This window comes from Triturus cristatus, chromosome 11 (genome assembly GCF_964204655.1).
Source record: "Triturus cristatus chromosome 11, aTriCri1.1, whole genome shotgun sequence".
Lineage (NCBI taxonomy): Eukaryota > Metazoa > Chordata > Amphibia > Caudata > Salamandridae > Triturus > Triturus cristatus.
This window is the reverse complement of record NC_140594.1, coordinates 355,163,823-355,186,037: the sequence shown is the minus strand read 5'-3', so window position 1 is coordinate 355,186,037 and position 22,215 is coordinate 355,163,823. Positions and strand designations below refer to the sequence as shown.

At 42.6% G+C, this 22,215-nt stretch overlaps 1 protein-coding gene across 3 annotated transcripts in view; it reads right to left on the bottom strand.

The window, feature by feature from the left end:
* Nucleotides 1-22,215, bottom strand: part of LOC146784167 (uncharacterized) — a 901,426-nt gene that overhangs the window by 467,492 nt on the left and 411,719 nt on the right. For all 3 annotated transcript variants that reach the window (XR_014970387.1, XM_085633210.1, XM_085633211.1), the window contains exon 21: nt 21,811-21,954. Coding sequence is in view for 2 of the 3 variants with exons in the window: in XM_085633210.1 (XP_085489336.1) it covers nt 21,811-21,954 (144 nt within the window). In the remaining variant the exon portion in view is untranslated. The remainder of the gene's footprint in view (nt 1-21,810; nt 21,955-22,215) is intronic.

Sequence of the window (22,215 nt, the reverse complement as noted above, 5' to 3'; positions counted from 1 at the left end):
TATCCAGATGTTAGAGCAGAAACGTTGGCTGGGCGGTCCTCCTAGTTGAACAGCCAGGTCTTCAGTTTCTTGCAAAGGTGAGAAGTGAAGGAGTTGTCCAGATGTGTTGGGGAAGTTCATTACAGTTTATGGCAGCAATAATGGAGAAGGCAAGTCCTCCTGAATCTGCAAATGTGGGTGACTGGTTCAAGGGTGAGAGAGGTAAAGTTGCAGTCTGTCATTGAGGTATGCTGGTGTGGTGTTGTGGAGGGCTTTGTAGGAGTGGATGAGAAGATTGAATTGTCAACGTTTCTGGATGGGTAGTCAATGTAATTCAGTGAGGTAGGAAGTGATGTGAGTGCTTATGGTGACGTCTAGGATGAGTCTACTGGCAGTGTTTTGGATGGTCTGCAGTCTTTGTGTGAGCTTATTGGAGGTGTCAATGTGGAGCCATTGCCATAGTCGAGTCTAATGGTTATGAGGGCTTGGGTGGCTGTGTGTCTTGTGTGCCTGGGGAGCCATTTTAACATTTTGCGAAGCATTCTGAGGATGAGGCAGCAGGATGTGTTTGCAGCATTGACCTGTTTATTCATCGTGAGTTTGTTGTCTAGGATGATGCTGAGGTTTATGCCATGGTCTGTGGAAGTAGTCATAGGACATAGCTTGAATAGTCACCAGGAGGACCCCAAAGAAGAACTCTTGTTTCCAAAGATAAGGATCTCTGTTTTGTCCCTGTTGAGTTTAAGGCAGTTCTCTCTCATCCAGTCGGACATGCAGGAGGTGAAGCTGGTCCTGGTGGTGTTATTTGTGTTGGTGAGGGAGAGGATGAGCTGAGTGTTGTCAGCATAGGAGACAATGTTGGTGCTGTGGTCTCTTATGATGTGGGCGAGGGGTGCCATTTACTCGTTCAACAGGTTAGACTGAGGGAGGAGCCCTGGGGGACTCCAAAGATGAGCTTTTTGTGTTCGGAGGTGAGAGGGCGGAGTCTGACTTGTTGAGTTCTGCCATCCTGAAAATATAGCATGCATATGTTCCACCTGAGCCTATGATAGACACCACTGCAGTGATGACTGAGTTAGTGTAAAACCTTGTCTAGTAGGTTCGTGCAAAATGGTGTCCGGCACTAGACTGCAAGCTGCCTAAATGGAAAGGCAAAATCAACAATAAAGGGATTACCTAAGCCTGGAATGGAAAGGTTGTAATAGGGACCTGAATTTAGACTGCAAAGGCACAGAGAGTTGAGTGGATGACTATTTGGGAATTTTGAGATAGGAGTTGCAAAATTATGCACTAAAAATATGTAAAGATACCAGATTCTGAAGTTATTGCCACAGGTGCTTAATGCCCAGAACGTCCATATGGGTGAATTTGGTCCCTTATGCAAAAGGGCAAATATGTCAGACAATTGTGACAAGCAGACAACTTTACATTTAATTTTGCCTCCCTATGGCAAACAAGGATTATGTCTATTAACTCCTGATGTCTGAGCCCAACACATAATAAACCAAAGTAAGAGGGCAACCCATGGATGGAGAAGTTAAATGCTACTCTAACATGAAGGGTAGCCAGTGACAAAATAGCTCTGGATGAATTCTCCTTACCTCGTTGAAAGGCATTTGTCTAAAAAGGACAGTTACCCTCAACCACTTCCAGTAGAATACTTCATTAGTGGGTACCTCCTCACTAGGACCATCATATTGGTGTGTAGTGGACCCCCTTGGGATCTCTGGGTGGAGGAGGGCTGGTGGTAGCAACAGGTTTTGGTGTATCCACTGATGAAGTGAAAGACATTTCTTATTTTATTTCAGGAGTTTTTTTCTTAGCTCAATTGAACTGAAAGCACAAATTGTTGTTGAGTGGTATGCGGCCTTTGTCCTGCATTTATTTGCCGGCTGACATTTTGCCTCATGCACTGCAGTGCCTAATTATATAGTGCTTCAGTTAGAGGTGGCAAAATGCTTCTGGGTACATTGGTGGGAGGTGCAGGGCTGCGGGAGCACCCACAAAATAAAATAAACCCACAAAAACAATTATTGCTGTAAGGAAAACACTAGCACTGAGAGTGCATCGGTGTTTGCCCGATGGTAAAATGTACACATATATTAGTGAGCCTATTGAGAATTTATTCATACGGGGTCCAATCAGGCTCCGGTCAATACAGCAAAGGATAGAAGAGGGAGAAGCATAACTAGTTATTCTTGGTTTGTTGACAATTCCATTGACCAGCTAGTAGCTAGTAATTGTGCTACCTCTTTTGTAGATTGAGACCCGCTGGATAAAAGAAACACCAAATGTACGTGCCCAACTACTATTTGCAACCCTGTGCTATGAGCAAACTGTAGCTCTCTGATTCATTTTTCACTCACTCTAGGTATAAGATGTTAATATAGTGTACCCAGGAGTAGTTTATTGAGTGCTCACCTGTCTTAACTTATCAATACTAGTGCAGAAATCTCTGCCTGGTCAGAATTACCTCAAACAATGTAGAGGTACCATGGTAGAAGAGCTCTAATAAAGAAAGGTTGTTGTATCCTCCATTATAAAATATACACTAATTCCTCGCCCACTTCAAGTTCATTAGTGATATCTGGCATCCCCACACCCAAGTAAAACACAATATAATTGCTATAAACAGTATTTTCTGAGGAGAACCCGGATAGGTATTTCAAAATGTGTGTCGGAAAAAATATTAAGAGCCAAGTTCTAAACTGTTTGAGGTTATCCTCCTGTTAGTAGAATTAAAGAAAAACGTGTTGAATATTAATAGTCCTGTCATTTGAACCACTGATCACCACTTCTGATATGGGTCTCTTGCATGTATTGTGAAAAGAACTCATGAATGTGGAAAATTTTTCCACTGTAGCTAATGTCTCACACATCTATCCCCAAATCACTAGAATGCATTAATTGAAGGACGTTTCTGGACTTCTACATCTTCAAGTATGTTGACAGAAGATAGTTTTTATTGACACTTGCGGCCCCAACAAGGTAGCGGTATATTGCTATTAAAAAGATCCGCTGTAATTGATAGGCCAGAACTGTCATAAATATTTCCTTTCGGAAATGTATTGCTTGATGTGATTATCATTTAATTGAGCAATGTCTTCTCCTACAAGTGGTTCAGAAAAAATATTAGGATTCCCATAGAAAAGATTTTGTGGGTTATTCTACCAATTAACAGAATTTGAATTAAACAACTGATTTTGTTCTTTTTAAACCTCAGCCACTCCCTATATGAGTGTGATGGAGCTTTGAAATCTGATTATGACCTGCACTTATTTGCTTATCTTACACATGGTTATATGATGTATTGAGGAATGATAAAGTTGTTTATGTACACATATAGTTTTTAACTGTTTTTAATGTATGACCATTTTTAAACTTGTATGTGTTATCATAGATATGTGCAATATTTCTTTGTACATTTATGGTCTATTTCTATTTAGTCCGCATAAAGTTATATTGAGTTGAATTGATTGATTTAGGATGGAGACAAGGATATCAATAATACCTTTGTGCTCTCAATAGTGAATTGATTTTGACCCTCCGTCTTGCCCTTAGGTACATCTGCAACCACTTTTTAATTTCCTCATCTGTTATTGGTCTTGATAGTGACTGTGTTTCAGCTACTTTCATTTAGCTATGAATCCTGTCGAGACAGACCCTAGAGTGTGGCTTCTAAATCTTATGGTAAAATTAGTAAAAATCCCAGCTGTTTTTTATTGACAAATCACCTATTTCTTCCTACCATAATTAATGCCTCTTACTTCTCAATTCACAGACCTTAATTTGTCAACCTAAGAAAATGTCGTTTTTTCACTACTCATTACGGTTGTTCTTTATGTCTGTGGAAGAATATACTTTTTTGATAATTTGTAGCCAAGGTTTCTTTTGAGGTTATTTCCCATTGTATTACCTCACATAGCAATAAGATTGATCTCTAGATTCTTCATTGTCAACTTTATCTGTGCAACATGCACAAATATTACTTTAATAATCATTGTGTTGGAACAGTTGCAAATTAACAATATATGTGCACAGTTTAAAGTTGTAGGAACATATTTTATCAACTACTGAATTATATATGTATTAAAATTGTAAAACAAAAGTCAACTTGGTGAATAATTCTTATCTTTAATCCACTGATATAGAATAAGTTAACAGCAATGGTCTGATATTAAAAATAAATCAATCCTTTATCTACTGGCTTACATTTTAGTGAAGGAAGTGTATTCCTTCATTTTTAACATCTTCTAATGCTTCATTGAGGGACCCAATACTTTATCATTAAGACAACATTAAATACGCATCCAAGTTTACATCTGATGGGAAAGAATCACAACTATAAAACAAAATCCATTAGTTAAGTTGAATCCTCAGACGCAGTACTATAATATGATACTATTGGAACAGGACCGATCTGAGAACAATGCCTGAAGAATGAACAAAAGGACCATGCAATCATTTCAACCTGTATTAATACACTGCTCAGAGGATTTTCATCATTTAATTGAGTGAAATCTGATCAATTTCTTTTTAAATTCCGTTGTACTCCTATGGCTCTACACTATTCTTTTTAGGTGTCGGCTAGCGTAGGCTGCGCAGACATGCGCAGTCTCGCTGGCGAGATTTAATGATTTAGGGTAGATTTCTCTAGTGGGCTTTAAGCCCCTCCCCTCTTTTCCATTGGCTGGCGTCACCGTTTATGCTAAACGGTGGCCAGCCATTGGAAAAGAGCATCTAGTGATGTACACTATTCTCTTTTAGAGCCGTCCGAGTTGGACTGGCTCAGTTTCTTTACGTCTGTGGTAAAAGCTTTTCTTATCTTTACGGGGCCATGTGTTTCAAACATATGGCCCCATAAAGACAAGAAAGCTTTGCGAAGGACGAAAGTGAAAGCCGGCCGTGCCTTAGCAGCTCAGCCAGGCGTGGCGAGACTCCACCCCCTCTGCCATGCCATTCCCCCACACGCGGAACAATAGAGCCGCATCCAGGGAGCGATCAAGTGAGTTTCTAACTGACATGTAATTTATTTTTTAATCATAAAGCCCTGTGGAACAAGCGTGGCTGGAGGTAAAGTGATATATTTAAATGCTGCCACCTAGTGGTCGCACGAGCAACATACCGGCTGTATTAGTCTCATAGCAGCATACAGAAATCTCGTCCGAGGTTCAAGAGATCGCACATTATAAATGCCATACTGTTAGTCCATATCCTATAGCGACCATATTTTGCGTTTCTGCTAGACATATACTGGCGCTTTTTATTTGCTAATGCTTTACGCTTCTCTGTTATTGAAGTCGCAGTGCGCTTTCGGGTAAAGGAAGTGTCTTACTTCAGTGCAAACTGCGCCACCTGCTGGCCGAAAAGATTTCGTTTCAAAGGCACGCCTGAGCCGTTGGAGAATGTTCGCTTAATTTCGACCATTTAGCGCCGGACCTTTTTGAGCATGCGTTCTGGTCTGTATTTCTCTCAGCACTTTCCTGAATTTAACCACTATAAACATGTTTTTGTTGTCGACATTCTCCCCTTTCCCTTCCATTTTATCACACTCTCTTCCCTTTCTTTGTACTGACTCCAGGGCACCTGCTGCGCCGTGAATCAAAATCGAATGCAGAATTTATCCCGCCAGCTTCTCTTCTGTTCCAGCAATGTTTGACCAAATGCTTAGTTTGTTTACTGTCTTGTCCTCATTTTCTGCACCTGAGTGAGCGCGGCAACACTTTGAAGGTGCAGAAAATGAATGAATCACACAGAACCAATATTTTAAATCTAAAGTGACAGCAAGGTGAGGGACTTGGAGGGAAAAAGAAGCCCTGGTGTGTATTAGTGTCGTTCTATTTCACTGTAGCGCCTAACTTATAACTAACGCAACTCAAACGCATTTCACTTGTTTGTGGTTGATGTATTATTACCTTTACAATGAGAAGAAAAAAAACAATTCCGCGGTTTTAAAATGTTAGAGCTGCTGGCGCTGTGGTTAGGTTTTTTGGTAAAGTAAGCTTTCCCATGGTCACAACCCACGGGTTTAAATGCCGTACAACGAGGCAAACAAATAGCTTCACCTTTCCGTGCCTAATAAATGTAAACACGCGGTGCCCGTGTAAAGCGCCCTGAGGCGCTTGGCCAAGTTCACGCTGTATAAAAACAAAAAATAAATAAAAAAATTAAACAATTTGGAAGGAGCAGCGCCATCCGTGTTTACGAGTTCCGGCAGTTGACTTAACCTTTGGTAAGACTCCTGCAAGCCAGAGGAAACAAGCAGACACCTGGAGGATGGAGGGGGCAGGTCCTAAGGAGGGGGTACGAAACAGAGAGTTGTATAAAAAAGACAAACTTCGCGTCCGGGGAGGGGCATAACGCGGGCGCTGCAGCCCCCGTGGTGCGGGCGTACCTTCCAGGTACCGTTCAGCCTAAAATCTATATATTGATCAACGGTCTTTGACCGAAAACAGGTACGTTTTTTGAGAGGTTTCAAAAAGAGTACTTACGATAATAGTGATGCTGGATCTCACCTTTGACCTCTGTGCAACTGACCTTTGACCCATGTGCTTTTCAGTGTTGTGTAACCATCAGTGCTTTAAATGGGCATGTACTGAGTACCTGCGCGTTTTCCATCTGAAAGGATGAGTATCTGCACTACCCTGCAGGGTGTAGAACTTTTAACAGGAGAGTACTTGCACTTCTCAGTAGGGACCAGGCATCTGAGGACGAGTACCTGCACTTCTCTACTTCCGCTTAAAGCACTGGTAGCCATGACAATAGAACGCACACCTCTCTCCAAACAGGGCGGATGGACGAGGCTAAATAATGCTCGGTGAGATTAAGCTCAGTGGACTAACGTTCCTGCTGCCAGTCTAATGAATTCAGATGAACGGAGTCAAGTCACAGAGTGGGCTAGTTGGTGAGTAGGAGGCCTGGGGTTATCCGTGTAGCATGGAGTCACCCAGAACCATACTTTGTGCTTCTACCCCTCCTCACACTGGCCGGGATCGGATCACCCCTATTCCTTAAAAATGCAATAGTTCTCACCTTTTATTAAGTTAAGGCCATTTGCTCTGCTATACAATACCATTAGCAAAGCAAATGGCTTTAACTTAATAAAAGACGAGACCTATTGCATTTTCAATGCTTGTTCTTTTGTGTCCCTGGCTAGACAGTTTGTTCAAGCTAAGCTGAGTAGAACTAATGACATAGGGTTGGAGACATGAAAAGGAGAGAGAGGCAATGAGGAAGGTAATGAGAATAGCATATTGATGGAGGTGAAGTAGGGGTAGAAGAGAGGTAGAGACCGAGAAGAGGAAGGGAAGAATGTACTGTAAAGAGAAAAGAGTGTTGCAGCCAGAAAGCTACAGAGTAGTAGAGAAGAAGGCAGGTGAAGAAGAGTGGTAGCAAAATATGTAGAGGTAGATAGAGAGAGAGAGGTATAGAGACCGGGAGTAGAAAATGTAGAGAGAGGGGTCAGGTACAGAAATGTATGAGGTAGAACAACAGGTAAGGCAGAGATGAGACAGAGAGAAAAGGGTAATGGAAGATTGGTAGAAAGTTGGAGTAATGACAGAATCCTTGAGAGATGTAAAATACAGAGAGATAGAGTGGTGAGTTACAGAACGGTGCAAAATGGGAATAAAAGTATTGGACGTATTGTCAGAACGAACGTGTAGTGAGATAGAGACAAAGGTTGAGGGAAAGGGGTGTAGTGTAGAAAACATATGAGCTGTAGAGAAAACAGAGCAGAAGTAGGGTGACAGAGGTAAGATTGATAAAGAAGTGAGGATGACATAGAGGTTGAAAGGGAGCATGAGATAGACTGGTGAGGAAAAAACAGGTAAAGCAGAGGTGTTGGATTTGGCCCTCTTTGGCTAAAGTTCCTTAAACCTTTTGCTTTGCCCCTAGACCTTTTTTCTGACATGGTGTTGCCAATTTGGATGCTTTGGGCACTTTGCAACTGCTGATCAGTGTCAAAGTGCAAGTGCTCCCTGTGTAAAGTGTAATGATAATTGGTTGCCCATGATTGGTATGTTTGCCTTACTAGTAAAGTCCCTAGTAAAGTGCACTATGTGCCAGAGCTGGTAATGCAAATGCTACTAGTGGGCCTAGTGCCACCCACACAAATAGCCTTAAAGAGAGAACTCAGGCCTGCCACTGCAGTGCTTGCGCGCAGTTTGTTAAACTGCCATGTTGTCCTGACAAGTACACCCACTTGCCAGGCCTTATCCTTTCCTTTCTATGCACATCAGACACCCCTATGGTAGGCCCAAGGTACCCCCTGGGCAGGGTGCAGTGTATGTGAAAGGTAGGACAGGTACTGAGGTGTGTACCATGTCCTGACAGTGAAATACTTTCCATTTCGTTTTTCACTGTTGAAAGGCCATCTTGCCCATTGAACAGAATGGGGAGGCTGTCTAATATGTTTCCAGCCTATCTTCCCAAAGGCTTAGGATGAAGAGGTGAAGTTTAGTATGTCTGAACTCACAATTCAATAACACATCTTTTTGTGAAGGTGGTTTTTGCATTGTGTGTTTAGAAAACCACTCTTTTAAAAGTGGTTGGGTTTTTGTGCTCTGACATTTCTGTGTGTCTCTGCCTGGTCGTGGATTGACTGTTTGGATCTGAAAGTGATAGGATCTGGGGACTGGCTTCACCCAGGGTAGGAGATGAGACACCAACAGGCTGACCTGCATCTGGAGTGTAGGGGGGGGAGTAGCCCCTGGATGTGAAGAGGCCTGGGCTGCAGCCATAAAACAATGGCTCCACTCCCTGCTGAGTGATTAAGGATCCAGAACTGCATAGAACTCCAGAGCTTACAAGAGCTGGCTGGCCTAATAACCAGCCAGGAGGTATATTACAAATAAGCATATGTTGGATTTTTATTGTGTGGTCTCATTGTATATCTTTTTTATATAAATGTATACTTGTTTTTATATGAAACTCGTGTGGATTCCTTTTGCGGTGTCACCATTGGGTCACTGGGAGCGTGGTTGCAAATACTTTACACATTTGCCTTGAAGATAAGCCTGGCTGCTCATGCCTAGCTACCAAGGGGGTGAGCAGGGGTTATCTGAGAAGGTATCATTCCTTTCCCTGTCATAGAGGCGAGGGTCCCTACTTGGCCTAAGGTACCTACCTCAGCCAACTAGGGATCCTGGTTTTAACAAGAGGGTTATATACATGTAGAGAGACAGTGACAGAGAGAACACTGAAGTTGAGAAGATGAGTTGAAATATAGAAGTACAGAGAGAGATACAGAATTGGAATGGGGACAAGGTAGTTATTGAAATAGTCAATGTCGAGGTACCGAAAGAGGTACTGGGCAAAGTTAAAGGTAGTGAGAGATGTGAGGTAGAGGAACAGAGGTAGAAACAGATATGATAGTTGAGAAAAAATGAGAAGCTAGTTAGTGTGGGAGAGAGCTTGGGTAGTGACAGAGTATTGTGTGATATCTGAGGTTCAGAACAAAATGATGTACAGAGAAAGAGATCAGGAAGAGAGCTGTGAGAGACTGCTAGAGTGAGGTGAGGTACAGACACTTGGAGAGAGTGACAGAAAAGTAAGGTAGAGAGATAGAAGTGGTAGAAAGGAAGGTAAAGAAGATGGGGAGAGATGTAGGAAGATGAGATGGAAACAGAGTATAGGTTGCATAGAGAAGCGTAAGGTAGAGAGAGTAGTGAAGAAGACAGAAGGTGATAGAGGTAGATGCAGGCGCAGAGAATGCCACAGAGAAAGGACAAGGTGAGAGAGAGAAGTGGGGTAGAAAGAAGCTAATTTCAGTGAGAGGTCATGTAGACAGGATTGAAGTGAGAGTCCCAACAGAGAGGATGTAAGAACATAAAGATGTAGAAATTGGAGTGGCACGACAAGGTAAGTGACAGGGATGAGGTGGATTAAGGGGAGACATGAGATATAAAGATAGTTGAGATGAAGTAAAGATTGTCTTCACTTCATCTTGATCAATAACCTATGACAATTCTAAGTTGTGTCCTCTGTGTAACTACCCTGTGGAGACTGTTGATCATTTATTGTTTTTTTGCCCAGCGTGTTCTAAACCTAGATCGAGCTGGATAATACCTATGTTTCGACTGCTGGGGCTGACAAATCGGGTAAATGTGCTACAAATCTGCAACATCGAGTCTAGCATGCTTGTGGTACCTGCTGTTTCAAAACTGTTGTACTTCGCATGGCTGACTCAATTGCGCCCACTGGGCTCATTCTCCTTCTAGTACCCTCTTTGTGGACCCAAGAGCAATTGTTTTAAACTTGATTTTTAGTTGTTATTGGTTTTATCTTGATATTATATTTTGTACACATCGATTGGCTATGTATTTATTTAATACTGTCCCTTCTGACTGCAATATAGCATACTGCATGTTTTCTTGATCTTATACTGTATTTTTGTTTTATTATCTACGTCTGTGTGTCAATGAATTTCATATTTGATCTGATAACTAAAATAAAAATGAAATGAAAGATAGGTGACACAGTAAACAAATGTAAAAGGTGGTAGTGAGACATCACAGAGGTAGTCAAATAGAAGGGTAGACAGAAAAATGATATAGTGAGAATGGCAGTGATAGATAAGATAGGACCAACTGAGATACCAGACAGGCAGGAAGATAGATGCACAGAAAAAGAGGTGAAGTAAGGAAGGGTGAGGTGGTGAGAGGAGACATAGAGAAAGGCATGATATAAGAGGAAAGTATTGTCGAGAGAAAGGTATAGAGAGGGAGACAACGAACAGGAGAGAGAGGTAAAGAGTGTTGAGGTCAGGTAGGGAGTGTGAGATGGCAGATCAGTAGGTAGGTAAGGAGAGAAGAAAGCTAAATAGAAAGTTAGAGGTGGAGATAAGTAAAGCGAGGTAGAGATAGGTAGAGAATTGAAGAAAAGTTGAGACAGAGAATGAGAAAGAGGATAACGAGCACGAGAGACAGAGATTATTTTACTAAGGGGCTCCTTGGAAGGCGGTAACCCCGGCAGGTGTCCACTCTGCCAAGCCTTTAAACAGCTATGTTGTACATCACACTAAAGGAGACCGGAATTTTGCCAAACCACGGGTGCAATGATTCTTTCCTTTACTATGGCTCCCTCTTTATAGTGCTTTTGCACTGCCACTGGGAGTCACTGCTTGCCCCTTTCTTGTGGACCAGCATGCATCTCTGTATTTCCCTAGCTTTCTCAGCTCTCTACCACAGTCTATGAAAATTTAGCCACTACTACTTCTTTTCTCCATGGACCATCCTTCAGCACAACCTAATTTCCAGCTCACAGCCACTTTTCAAAGTCAAAGATATGGATTGTGGAGAAAAAGTGGTAAACGATTTTCTCATTTACTGCCATCCAAGTGTTGATCCTCTGTAAAAAGAGAACAGGAGAAGTGGTACAACTGTAAAAAGGTTTCTGTGGGGAATAGCAGAACACTGTGGTTACAGTCAGTTTGTGCAACTATAACATTACAGCCCAGGTTTTGTAAATTTACCCAGTGTCGGGCCCTATTCGGTGGGGTCAGAGGTAGGCCTGGGCAAAGTTGTAATCATGCCGAGGTAATCGGAGTCATTTCAGTAGTTATATATTTTTATTGTAATGCGAAATTACGGAATTATGCAATTACGCCAGCATGAGTAATTTAGAGTAATTTGGGGTCAAAATCCTACCGTAGGGGCACAGGAACAATGACGTAAGAGAGAGCGAGCTGCTGCTGGCTACTGCTGTTTGTGTCCTGTAGCATTCAGTTCTATTTTCTTAATGCAAAAATGCAACCTGTGGCCCATTTTGGGGGCAAGGGTGCATTTTGCTCTAAGAAAATAGTGCTAAATGCTAGATTACACTTCTCACACATTTACGAATAATCAGGAGTAATTTTGTGGTAATTATGAGTAAATAAGCTAGAAAGAATTATGCCCGTTGCGCCCACCCCTAGTTAGAGGGTAGGCAGGTAAAACTGGTCCACAACCGTACATATATAGCTCTGTAAACTGGCCCAAGAAAACCCTTTCTGCATTTGACTCTCTGGATAGCAAGGGTGACCAGGCAAAGGTTTCTCAGGGAGGTAGTGTGGGAGGTTGCGTCCCAGAACGCAAACAATCAAACAACAGACTCAATAAATCACTGGCTTGTCTTTTATTAAAAAGAAAGGACTTTAATTTCACAGCTGTACGGAATACTACAGGCAACACTACATAATCAGATAGAGGTACGACTAAAAGGTTAAATGATCTCACCCACATTCTCTTAATGAAGCACTACATTATCTATGGTCCCTCCACCCTAATCTAGGACATCACTCAATGTCTGTGGCAACTTTCCCAAAGATTAGGTACACATGCAAACTAAATAACCAGTCTCTGAATAAGCAACTTAAAGGTCAGTGTGCACAGTTGTTAAGCCCAAAGAGTGTCACCGGGAAAGACACATTTTTACCTCAGGATTACCTTTGTGCTTGTGTGGTTATAGTTATGTTATGCAAGCTTGTATGGCGTGTAGCTACCCAAAGGCTTCCCAGCACTGCATGAGTCATGGTGTAAACCAACAAGTGCTTCTATTGGTCAATGATAAAGGGGCTGGTGGGGGGAAAGGCCATGTTTTCCACTGTTTCCTGAATTGGGTCTCATTCACTTCTTATCTTATTTCAATGGGCATAGAGTTCAACATCTTAGGGACCTTATATGAGAAAGATCTTCCACCCCATGTGGTCCTTTGAATTCAAGGAACATTCATGAGTCGACTGTTGGAGGATCTTAGGGCCCTGATGTGAGTGTAAGGTGACAACAGATATCTAATCAGGAGGGGTCCTTTGTGGTTGATCCCCTGTGTGCCAGAAAGAGTACCTTGAATTTTATTCTTTCCTCCACTGGAAGCCAGTGCAGGGCAGCCAGGGAACCTTTGACTGCGATTTGTTTGTGAGTTTTGCTTCCATTCCGTATAAGCGAACAGTTGGCCATCCAACAGGCCACTTTCTCTAGAGGAAGGGCCAGTGGTTGCACACCTGTCTCCAAGGAGAGGGAGATGGACAGTCGAGTATTGTTGCAAATGAGACAATCAATACTCCAAAATCCTCGACTATGCCTGCTAGGGTGCGCATATAAATGTTCAAAGGTGTGGGGCTAAGTGCAGATCCCTGTGAGACCCCACACTTTAAGACAATGGCATTTAAGTAGCGTGGGAGTTTGCCAATTTGAAGAAATCTCTTTTAGGAACGAGATAAGCCAGTTCAATGCAATATTTTTATTCCTTTTTCAGTCATCCTGAGTGCCAGGGTAGTGTGCTTGACCGTATCGTGCGCCGCACTCAGATCATGGAGGATGATGGCTGTGGTACCTCCTCTATCCAGCAATAGTTTCCGGTCTGAGAGGTGTTGAGAAGGTTGTTCTTCTCCAAGAAGAGGAAGAGGTTTTAGTTAACATGTTTTTGTAATATCTTCCCCTTGACAGGCAGCAGGGAGATAGGTCTGTAATTCCTGGGACACAAGGAGTCGAGATTACCTTTTTTAACAAGGCTTTGACCACTGCATGTTTCCAGGCTCGTGGGACAACACCAGTGATAGGCTTACTCTGTGGGATAGCTCTCGTGCTACTTGTAGGAGAATATGAGCTGGTTCTGAGTACAGGGAGGAGCCCAGTTTGACTTTATTAAGTAATATAGGGAGTGCCCACTCTGGTGATGGGGAGGGAGAGTTTGAGAGGCATATTGTCTGCTCGTACGGGACAGGTATCTCAGGTGTGTGGGGGACAAGGCTTTTCTTGTCTGCCGTAGGTTGCTGTAAATAACAGAGAATTTATCTTGAGAGTAGGATGTGAGTTCATTGCAGCGGGCTACTGTAGGGGTGGGCAGTGCATTTCCTGCTTTCTGTGTGGTAAGTGAATAACTATTCAGAATAGCTCCCTAGTGGCATTGGTTGTTTTAACCATTGAGGTGGTAATGTCTGGTAGCCTGCCGTTATTGATGTTTTTGTTGTGCCTCATATTTATTTCTCCAATGTCCTTTCTAAACTTTCACACCCTTTGTTTAGGGTGGGCAGTGAACCAGGGTGCTGATTTCTCTTTATTTCCCTTTTTTATAGTGGTGATAGGGATTGTTTCATCTAATGATTTTCAGATCCACTCCTCTACTATGGAGTTGGCACCCGCAGGGTCCTCTCCTGGAGACGTTTTGGTTCATGCTAGAGAGGAAATCAATGTTTCCTTGTTCAATTTAGACTATATTCGGCCTAGGCTAAGTGTGGACTTCCTGTCAGGTGCAGGTGCGGTGCCCACCAGTGTGAACGAGATCAAAGGGTCGTCTGTCCTTGACATTGAACGTACCTTTTCAATTGTTACGTTGTAATCCAAAAGATACCCTTTGTCATGGGTGGGGCCTTCTACTTTTTGAGTAAGTTGTAAGCCACCTAGGTTGTGCACAATGATTAGGGTCATTCAGGCTCTGAAGTCAGAGCCTTGCATTACCTGATCAACAGAAACATGCTTAGCTGACACTGGATGTTGTGTATGTTGGCTTACACCACTGGCATCTTCTTTGGCATCCCTAAACCATCAGAAAGGTCTTGAACGTTTCTTTCTCAGATCACTGCATGTTTCAGGATGGCAGGCTGGACTGATTGGTGCTCACCTTTGATAGTTGTGGCCTTCGGGCCACAACAAATATCCCACTGTGGCGGGGTAGCTCAGGAATTACACCATCTGTCAGCAGCAGCCACACCAGTCCTCCAGGCATGCTGCACGGTAGCTAGATAGCACATTGTTATTGTGTTCAATTTTTCTTTATGCAGCTGACCACTAGGTCCACATTTGGGAGAACAGATGATCCCTCGTGACTCAGGCCAACCCCAGTGATACTCCCTCTTATCAGATGTCTCTTCTGGGTGCTCCTAAGACTGGGAATATGGATGGATGCCTCCTTCTGGAATGTCTCTCTTGCTGCAGAGCCAGGCACTCTCCTTCCCTCTCTCACCATGCAGGCAAGGTTTAAGGTGCTAGGCAAACCTAAAGCTTTCCAGCAAGTTGTGCAGACTTTAGGTGATGCCCCCTCACCACAGGCTGTGATGCAGGCACCAGCCTTGGTCTCAAAGCATTCTTTGAGCACTCTGGGAACCTCTACTTCCTTTGGTCAAGTAGAACTTGAAAATTGGAAAAAGAAAAGGGGGAGTTGTTGTGTCCCAGCGTTATACTAAATTTCCAGACAGAGTATGTAGATGCACTGGCTATGGGTCTGTTTGGGACGTATCCCTTTCAAATGCCAATTCCTCTCTGTTGTGCAGAAACCAACTTTGAGCAAAATGACAGCTCTCACAGTAGGCAGTGGTGATGTTGGCTCCAAGCAGGAGTATCTAACACATGGGCACAATGGAGTGCAACGATGCTGCACCTGGCTAAAATCAGCCATCCTAAAGTAGCAAGCATGGTAACACAAAAGGACAAGATCTGCCTTGGAACGTCCCCACATTTAAAACAGAATCTGGTGACTTATCCCCTCCCAGCACCATCCACCCAAATGCCAGTGCATAGTAAAATCTAACTGGCAAACCATTGCTAAATGGTCCAGACAAAATTTCTAAGTCTAGAATTATCTTCATCCTCCCTCACTTCAGTGTCTCGGCCACCACACTCTAGAGCACTGCTACAGGAATGCAAGCATACTCTTCCACTGTCAGGGGAAGCTGTATCCATCCTCCATCTTGGGGCCATCTAAAATGGATCGCAACGGTCACAGCAAACATTCTCATATTTTACATAGTGTCTCGCTTTTTGTACAGGCCACAAATGCACAGCATACAGACCCACAATACATGCACACTGTGGGTTAGTGCAAAGGTCTGAGTGCCAGATAAAAGTGCCACTTTTACCCGCATGGGGCTGGTAGGCGACACTCTTCTCAGACACACAAAAAGGTGAGTTCAGGACATTAATTGACAACAATTGGTACACTGCCACCACTGTTTTATATCAACAACCCACGACATGGTCAGTAGTCTGATATCAACAAAAGAAGGCATGCCTGAGGCACCCCTCAAGGTCACAGACCATTTCTGGAACTGGACATTACACATGGAGTGTCCTAAGTCTCAGGGAACATGTTGTTGAGGTGCATCCTAAATTAGCTTGTTAGCGGAGCTAGTAAAATGACAGGATGCCAGTTTGACATGCAATTGGGTTACTCAGGGTAGGGATTCAGGCCTATATACGAAGCAGGGGACATTCCAATGCCAACGTCGGGGAATAGTAACACTCAGCCTCTTTGGGCTAGGGCAACCTAACATACTGCAGGTTTGTCAGAAGTTAGTACGAAGCCGCAGGAGAAAACTTAATGTAGGACCCTGTGTATGCTTTTATCTATGTTAATGATGTTCTAAAGGCAAAATGTGTGTTTAAGTATTAAAACAAGCATTGACAAAGCCAATAGGTTACGTCTTTAGGACCTGTTGGCTTTGCCAATGCAGTTTGCCACTGCTGTGCAGCATCGACACAAAGCAAAAGACAACACAAAAAAAAAAAGGTGTGTGACACAACGGCTGCATAATGTCCTGCAGGGAAAGTCTAAGCAGTAGCGTTACACACAGAAAAGGTCTACCTGTAACACTTGCTTTCAGCCACAGATCATAACTTGGCACAGACCACACATCAACCGATGCCCAACATGTAAAAAAGGTATCAATTTGGCATCATATATCTAAATTAAATGGGTAAGCGAACGCAAATCCCATTAAAAAGTGCTTCCCTTTCATACAAGCCATTTAGTATCACAGTGCCAATAATACGAAGAACGAAACATCATAGCCAAAAATAATTGTGCATTTACTCGTTCCAGCGTGTTTAGCAATAATTATCAGTAAGGGGCTTGTTAAACATCATTATAATTTTTCACATGAATAACACTAAATACTTTTAGATATTTATTTTTGTGGAGCAAAGACTGCATGCTGTAAATATGGTTACTATTTATGGTACTGATTCAGCTCTTGGGAGTTTCACAAAGAACATTTAGATTGCAGCAGTAGCCTCTCAAGCAGCAGGTGATGGACACAGAAAGTGTTGTGGGTAGGTAACTGTTCAGACCTGATTCCAGAAACCAGAATGTGAAGTGAGGGGTGGGATGGGCACATGTAACTGGACAGGGGAGTAACCAGAAAATTAAAATGCCCCCCACTTTGAACTAAAGCTCTGGTGGCACCAAGTAAACAACGCAATTGAGCCCTATCCTCCTTACATGAACTCTTTTCTCTTCCATCCAAGCATCTATTTATTTATCCTTTCACCCTTCCATCGATCCGCTACATCGTATCACCTTTCCATCCACTATTTCACTATTACATTCTGTCATCCATTCATTCTTTTATCCATCATTCAATCATTTCCTATTCCATCCATTCACTCTGCCATCCATCTATCCTTCCACCCTTCCACTCTTCCATCCATCTATCCACTCTGCCCTCCATCCTTCCACTTGGCCCCCATCTCTTTTAGTTAAAATTAAAATTAAAAGAAAAAAAGGCCATGCCCGGGGGGATTGGGTTCTTGGGGAAGAAATCAGCCAGCGGAGAGGAGGCCGTGTGGCCCCCCTCCCCTAGTCAAAATAGGTCTGGCACCAGGAGATGGGGTCCCCAGGGCCAAACTTGGGCCCCTTTAGGGGGGCGACACAACGCCCCCTCCCTGAATGATTTTTTTAAAACAACCTACAAGAGGCTGGTGGCCCCATTCCTTTCTCCACCACTTTGTAAATGTGCCTCCAGGAGCACTGCTAGTTGGAGGATGAAGCCCCTTGGCTCCAGAGGGTCCTCACCCATACGGATAGTCACACACACAGTCACTTAAGTATACAGGCACTAACTGTCCCAATCACTCTTACATACAGGCACTTACACAACCATGCGTCACAAAACCAGCTACTCATAGACCCAGTCACTCACTCATGCACCCACTTACACAGCCACACACACACTCACCCATACAGCTAATCGAGTACTCACTATTAAACATATACAGCTACTGATACACCCACTCACTTGTTTATAGTGCCTGTTAACACAGCCAATTACTCATCTACACAATCACTTACACACTATATCACACATCCACACAACTACTTATGTACCCATTCACACAGTCATACAACAAATCGTACATCCACTCACTCACCTACATATTCATTTACAGACACACTCACACTCCAATACAACCAATCATACACTAACTCACTTAACTAAACACTCACTCAAACAACCACTCACTCACCGATACAGCCTCTTACACAAACATTCACTCAATCGAACACCCATTTAGACATCCACTCACTCACCAGTAGACTCAGTCACACATCCAATCACTTACCCATACATCCAGTGACACACCCCTCACTCACCCACAAAATGACTCACAAACTCAATTGCTAATGCACACTGCTACTAAAATACCTACTTATACACCATACAGACACTCATATACCCATTCACTCACTCTTACAACAACCATTTACTCACCCATGCTGCCACTAATACAAACAGTCACTCAAGTATCCAACCGCTTTCGCATCCACACACCCACCCATACAGCTAGTCACACACACACACTTATTGACCTTCACAGCTACTCACACACCTACTCTCACACCCAGACAACCCTGAAAACACAGGTAACTCGCTCACCCATACAAGCACTCACACACTCACTCACATACCCGCACAACCATTACATACCCATTCACACATCCGTACAAGCACTCCCATATCCACTCACTCATCCAGACATTCTCACAGACACTCACCCCAATACAACCCCTCACAAACAAGCTCACTTAACTAAACATCAACTTAAACAGTCATTCACTCCCCAATACAGCCACTTATATGCTTAGTCACAAACTTATATACCTATGTAGGCACCCACTCAATCACCCACACAGTCACTACACACCCACTTACTCACCCATAGAGCCTCTAGCACAGCCACTAATTCACCAGTACAGCCACTGACACACTCACTCACTCAGCAGTACAGTCAGTCACACAGCAACTCACTCACCCACACAGCTACTCACACACCCAGTTACACACCCATACAGCCACTCGCACACCCATACACATAAGGATATATACAGACATACAGCCAATCACATAATATATGTTAGAAGCAGTATCACTCAGTAGTGGTGCAACTAGTATACTAATTTAACTTTTGGTGTCAGTTAGCATATATGTTTAACAATCATAAACTCTTAGAAAATACTTACATTCACTAGATGATGTCATCAGTGATGTCAATTGAGATGTCATCAGTGACGTCATTAGTGATGTTACTGACCATGTCATAAGTGATGTAATATGTGAGGTCATAAGCAGTGCATTGCAGGGGCGTAACCTATAGCTAGCTCAGGTAACTATAACTGCTGAATTTCGCTGGTTTTGCATGAGTGGAATCTGAGCCTAACTATAATGTACCTGGAACCTTTATTTTTTTTCAGTCTACATATATATATATTTATATATATATATATATATATATATATATATATATATATATATATATATATATATATATATATATTCACCAACAATCCCTCCAACTTGGAAGAAACTGGGACGCACTCTCAACAACTTGAATTTAACGCTTTTAATTCTCTTAGCTTCAAAAGGGAACAGGCATGCGAAGATCTACGCGTTTCGGTATCGCAGATACCTTGCTCACGATCAACTGTTGATCGTGAGCAAGGTATCTGCGATACCGAAACGCGTAGATCTTCGCATGCCTGTTCCCTTTTGAAGCTAAGAGAATTAAAAGCGTTAAATTCAAGTTGTTGAGAGTGCGTCCCAGTTTCTTCCAAGTTGGAGGGATTGTTGGTGAATGTTAAGCGGCATGGTTCGGCCGCAGGGACACGCACCCACGAGGAGCGCTGCAAATACTCGGTAACCAAGAACCGTTGGAGTGGATATATATATATATATATATATATATATATATATATATATATATATATATATATTCCGACAAAATCACCACTCTCATTTGGTAGTGATCATCCAGCACTCCATGGGGTAATTTGCACTCGGTTTTCATGTATTTACAATGACGGCATCTTATTGCACACACATACAGAAACCACAATGTAATGCCACATATTGTACACATGTTGTATGTAAAGGCCAACACATAGTTTAACATTACGTGGTAACATCATACATGCCTTGCGGGAATCATTAGCAGAATCACGCGTCGCACTCGATCCAGTGGTGGTACACAGTAGTAGTCCAATTTGTGAAGATCCTTAATCTTTTCCAGGTAGAGGCCAGGAGAAAGATGCAGGCAGAGGCGTAATGACAATCCTCTGGGAGACCACGCAACTAGATGCAAACATTACAGTTGAAGACCCCTTGAGGAAAAGCCACTAAATAGACCATTTTCAAACTTCTGTCCCACATCTGATCATCACTAACATGACCATGTAAATGTGTTGGAAATTGTGCAACTGGTTTCACATTAGTTTTAGCTAAGATGGTGCAACCACCAACCTATGACCAGTATCCTTGATATGCAGAATGCTTCCAAGTGCCATATCCAAAACATTTTCTGCACATGTCCAGCATCACACCTCAGTATTTGGAGTTTTGGTGAGATTTGGTACTTGAGAATGATGAGGTAGCTCCTAACACAGAAATCACAGTCAGCTACAAGATTGTGTATCTGGGAATCAATTCACCCAAGAGAGCCCAGATATGTCTGTGATGTACTCGCTAACAATCTCATACCATTAGTTGTTTCGTGATTGTAGGCTATCTGGAACACTTTTCTCATTTTCAGTAAATATGGAAATGAACACCATCAAGGCTTGGTCTCATTTTGCAATATAATCTGAGAAAACCAAATGGACTATTGTGTTAAAAGTATGAAGACAACAAAACTGTACTGAATGAAGTAAGAGTTATGAACTTGCTAAGATGAACACTCTTTTATTGTGGAGAATAAAAGCACCCTCTAGACTCATATTTTACACATGTCACTTTTCTTTGGTATGAAATGCATCTCTTATTTGCAAGCAAAGCATCAAAGAAATATTCAGATTTCCAAGACCCTTGTGTTACTATAACACTAGAAATTAGAACTAAGCGATCCTTCTGTATGGGCCATAAACTGGAAGAACTACTCAATTCAGCTCTAGCGAAACCCAGGGCAAATACATGCGCATGAAGACTGCCCACCCAAAATCTGAGGATGCAGGAGATAGACAGTGTCTATAATAGGAGAAGGATCAACTTGCAAGCTTGAGGCAGTGGGAAACAGACTGTTGTGCCAGTCCCTAACTGCAGTAGGAACACTTCACTCCTCAGCTATGTGCTCATTAAAATACAGCTTAAGCTGTCATCTCTTCTAGACCATCCATTGCACTGAAGCTGGAGAAAGAGTTTCTAACTCTGGTCTGTCCGGTTAATATTATTTACTATCAGGACACTGAAATGGAAATGCATTTAATCAAACTTCAGAGCATGTTGAAAGTGTTAGATTTTTAAGCACTTCAAATTTTCAGCTGAGACCAGAGTAAGGATTTGAGTGCTGAAGTCAAAGTGATACTTGCCACATTTTGCCTCTTTCTTCCTTGGCAATGGGGCCATTTTTTATGATTTGAGAGCAATAGTGTCCCTTGATGTTGGCATCTTAAACCTCTGTCTAGTACAACCATGACCTTGCACTTTTCCAACAATCACACGGAGGAAGGCTTCTTCTGCTTGTATCCGCACCCATTAGCATAACAACGACTAACATAACTCAACATAGCAGAAGGCAGTCATCACAAGACAGAAAAACATAACATACTGTATAACACAATAATTGCTCTCCGTATTGCCTGATCACTTACCGTTCTTGAACATGGCAGGTTGAGTCCTCCCCTGGATGGTCAGGTTCTGGATGGGGGCATGCACCAGAGTATATTCTCCTCTCCCATTGAAGGTGTAGTTTGACCCATCAGCAGTAAGGAAATGAGGATCTCCAAAGGCAGAGGCTATTATGGAAAGAAAGGAAACTGTCACTGAAAAGAAAGGCCATCTGACCAAAGAGAAGGGGAATATTCATCGATGTCCCAAAAAACAGGCACTAGCTATGCGCTCTAGAAGACCTTATTACGTCTTCATCAATGGCAGTGTATCTCAAGCAAGCATTGCAAGTGTGCCAAATATGTATTGTTGTTGCTAGTGCACACATTATGGAGGTAAACTAATACTACAGTGAGCTTAACTATTGTCACCTCAAACCCTGGAGCTGG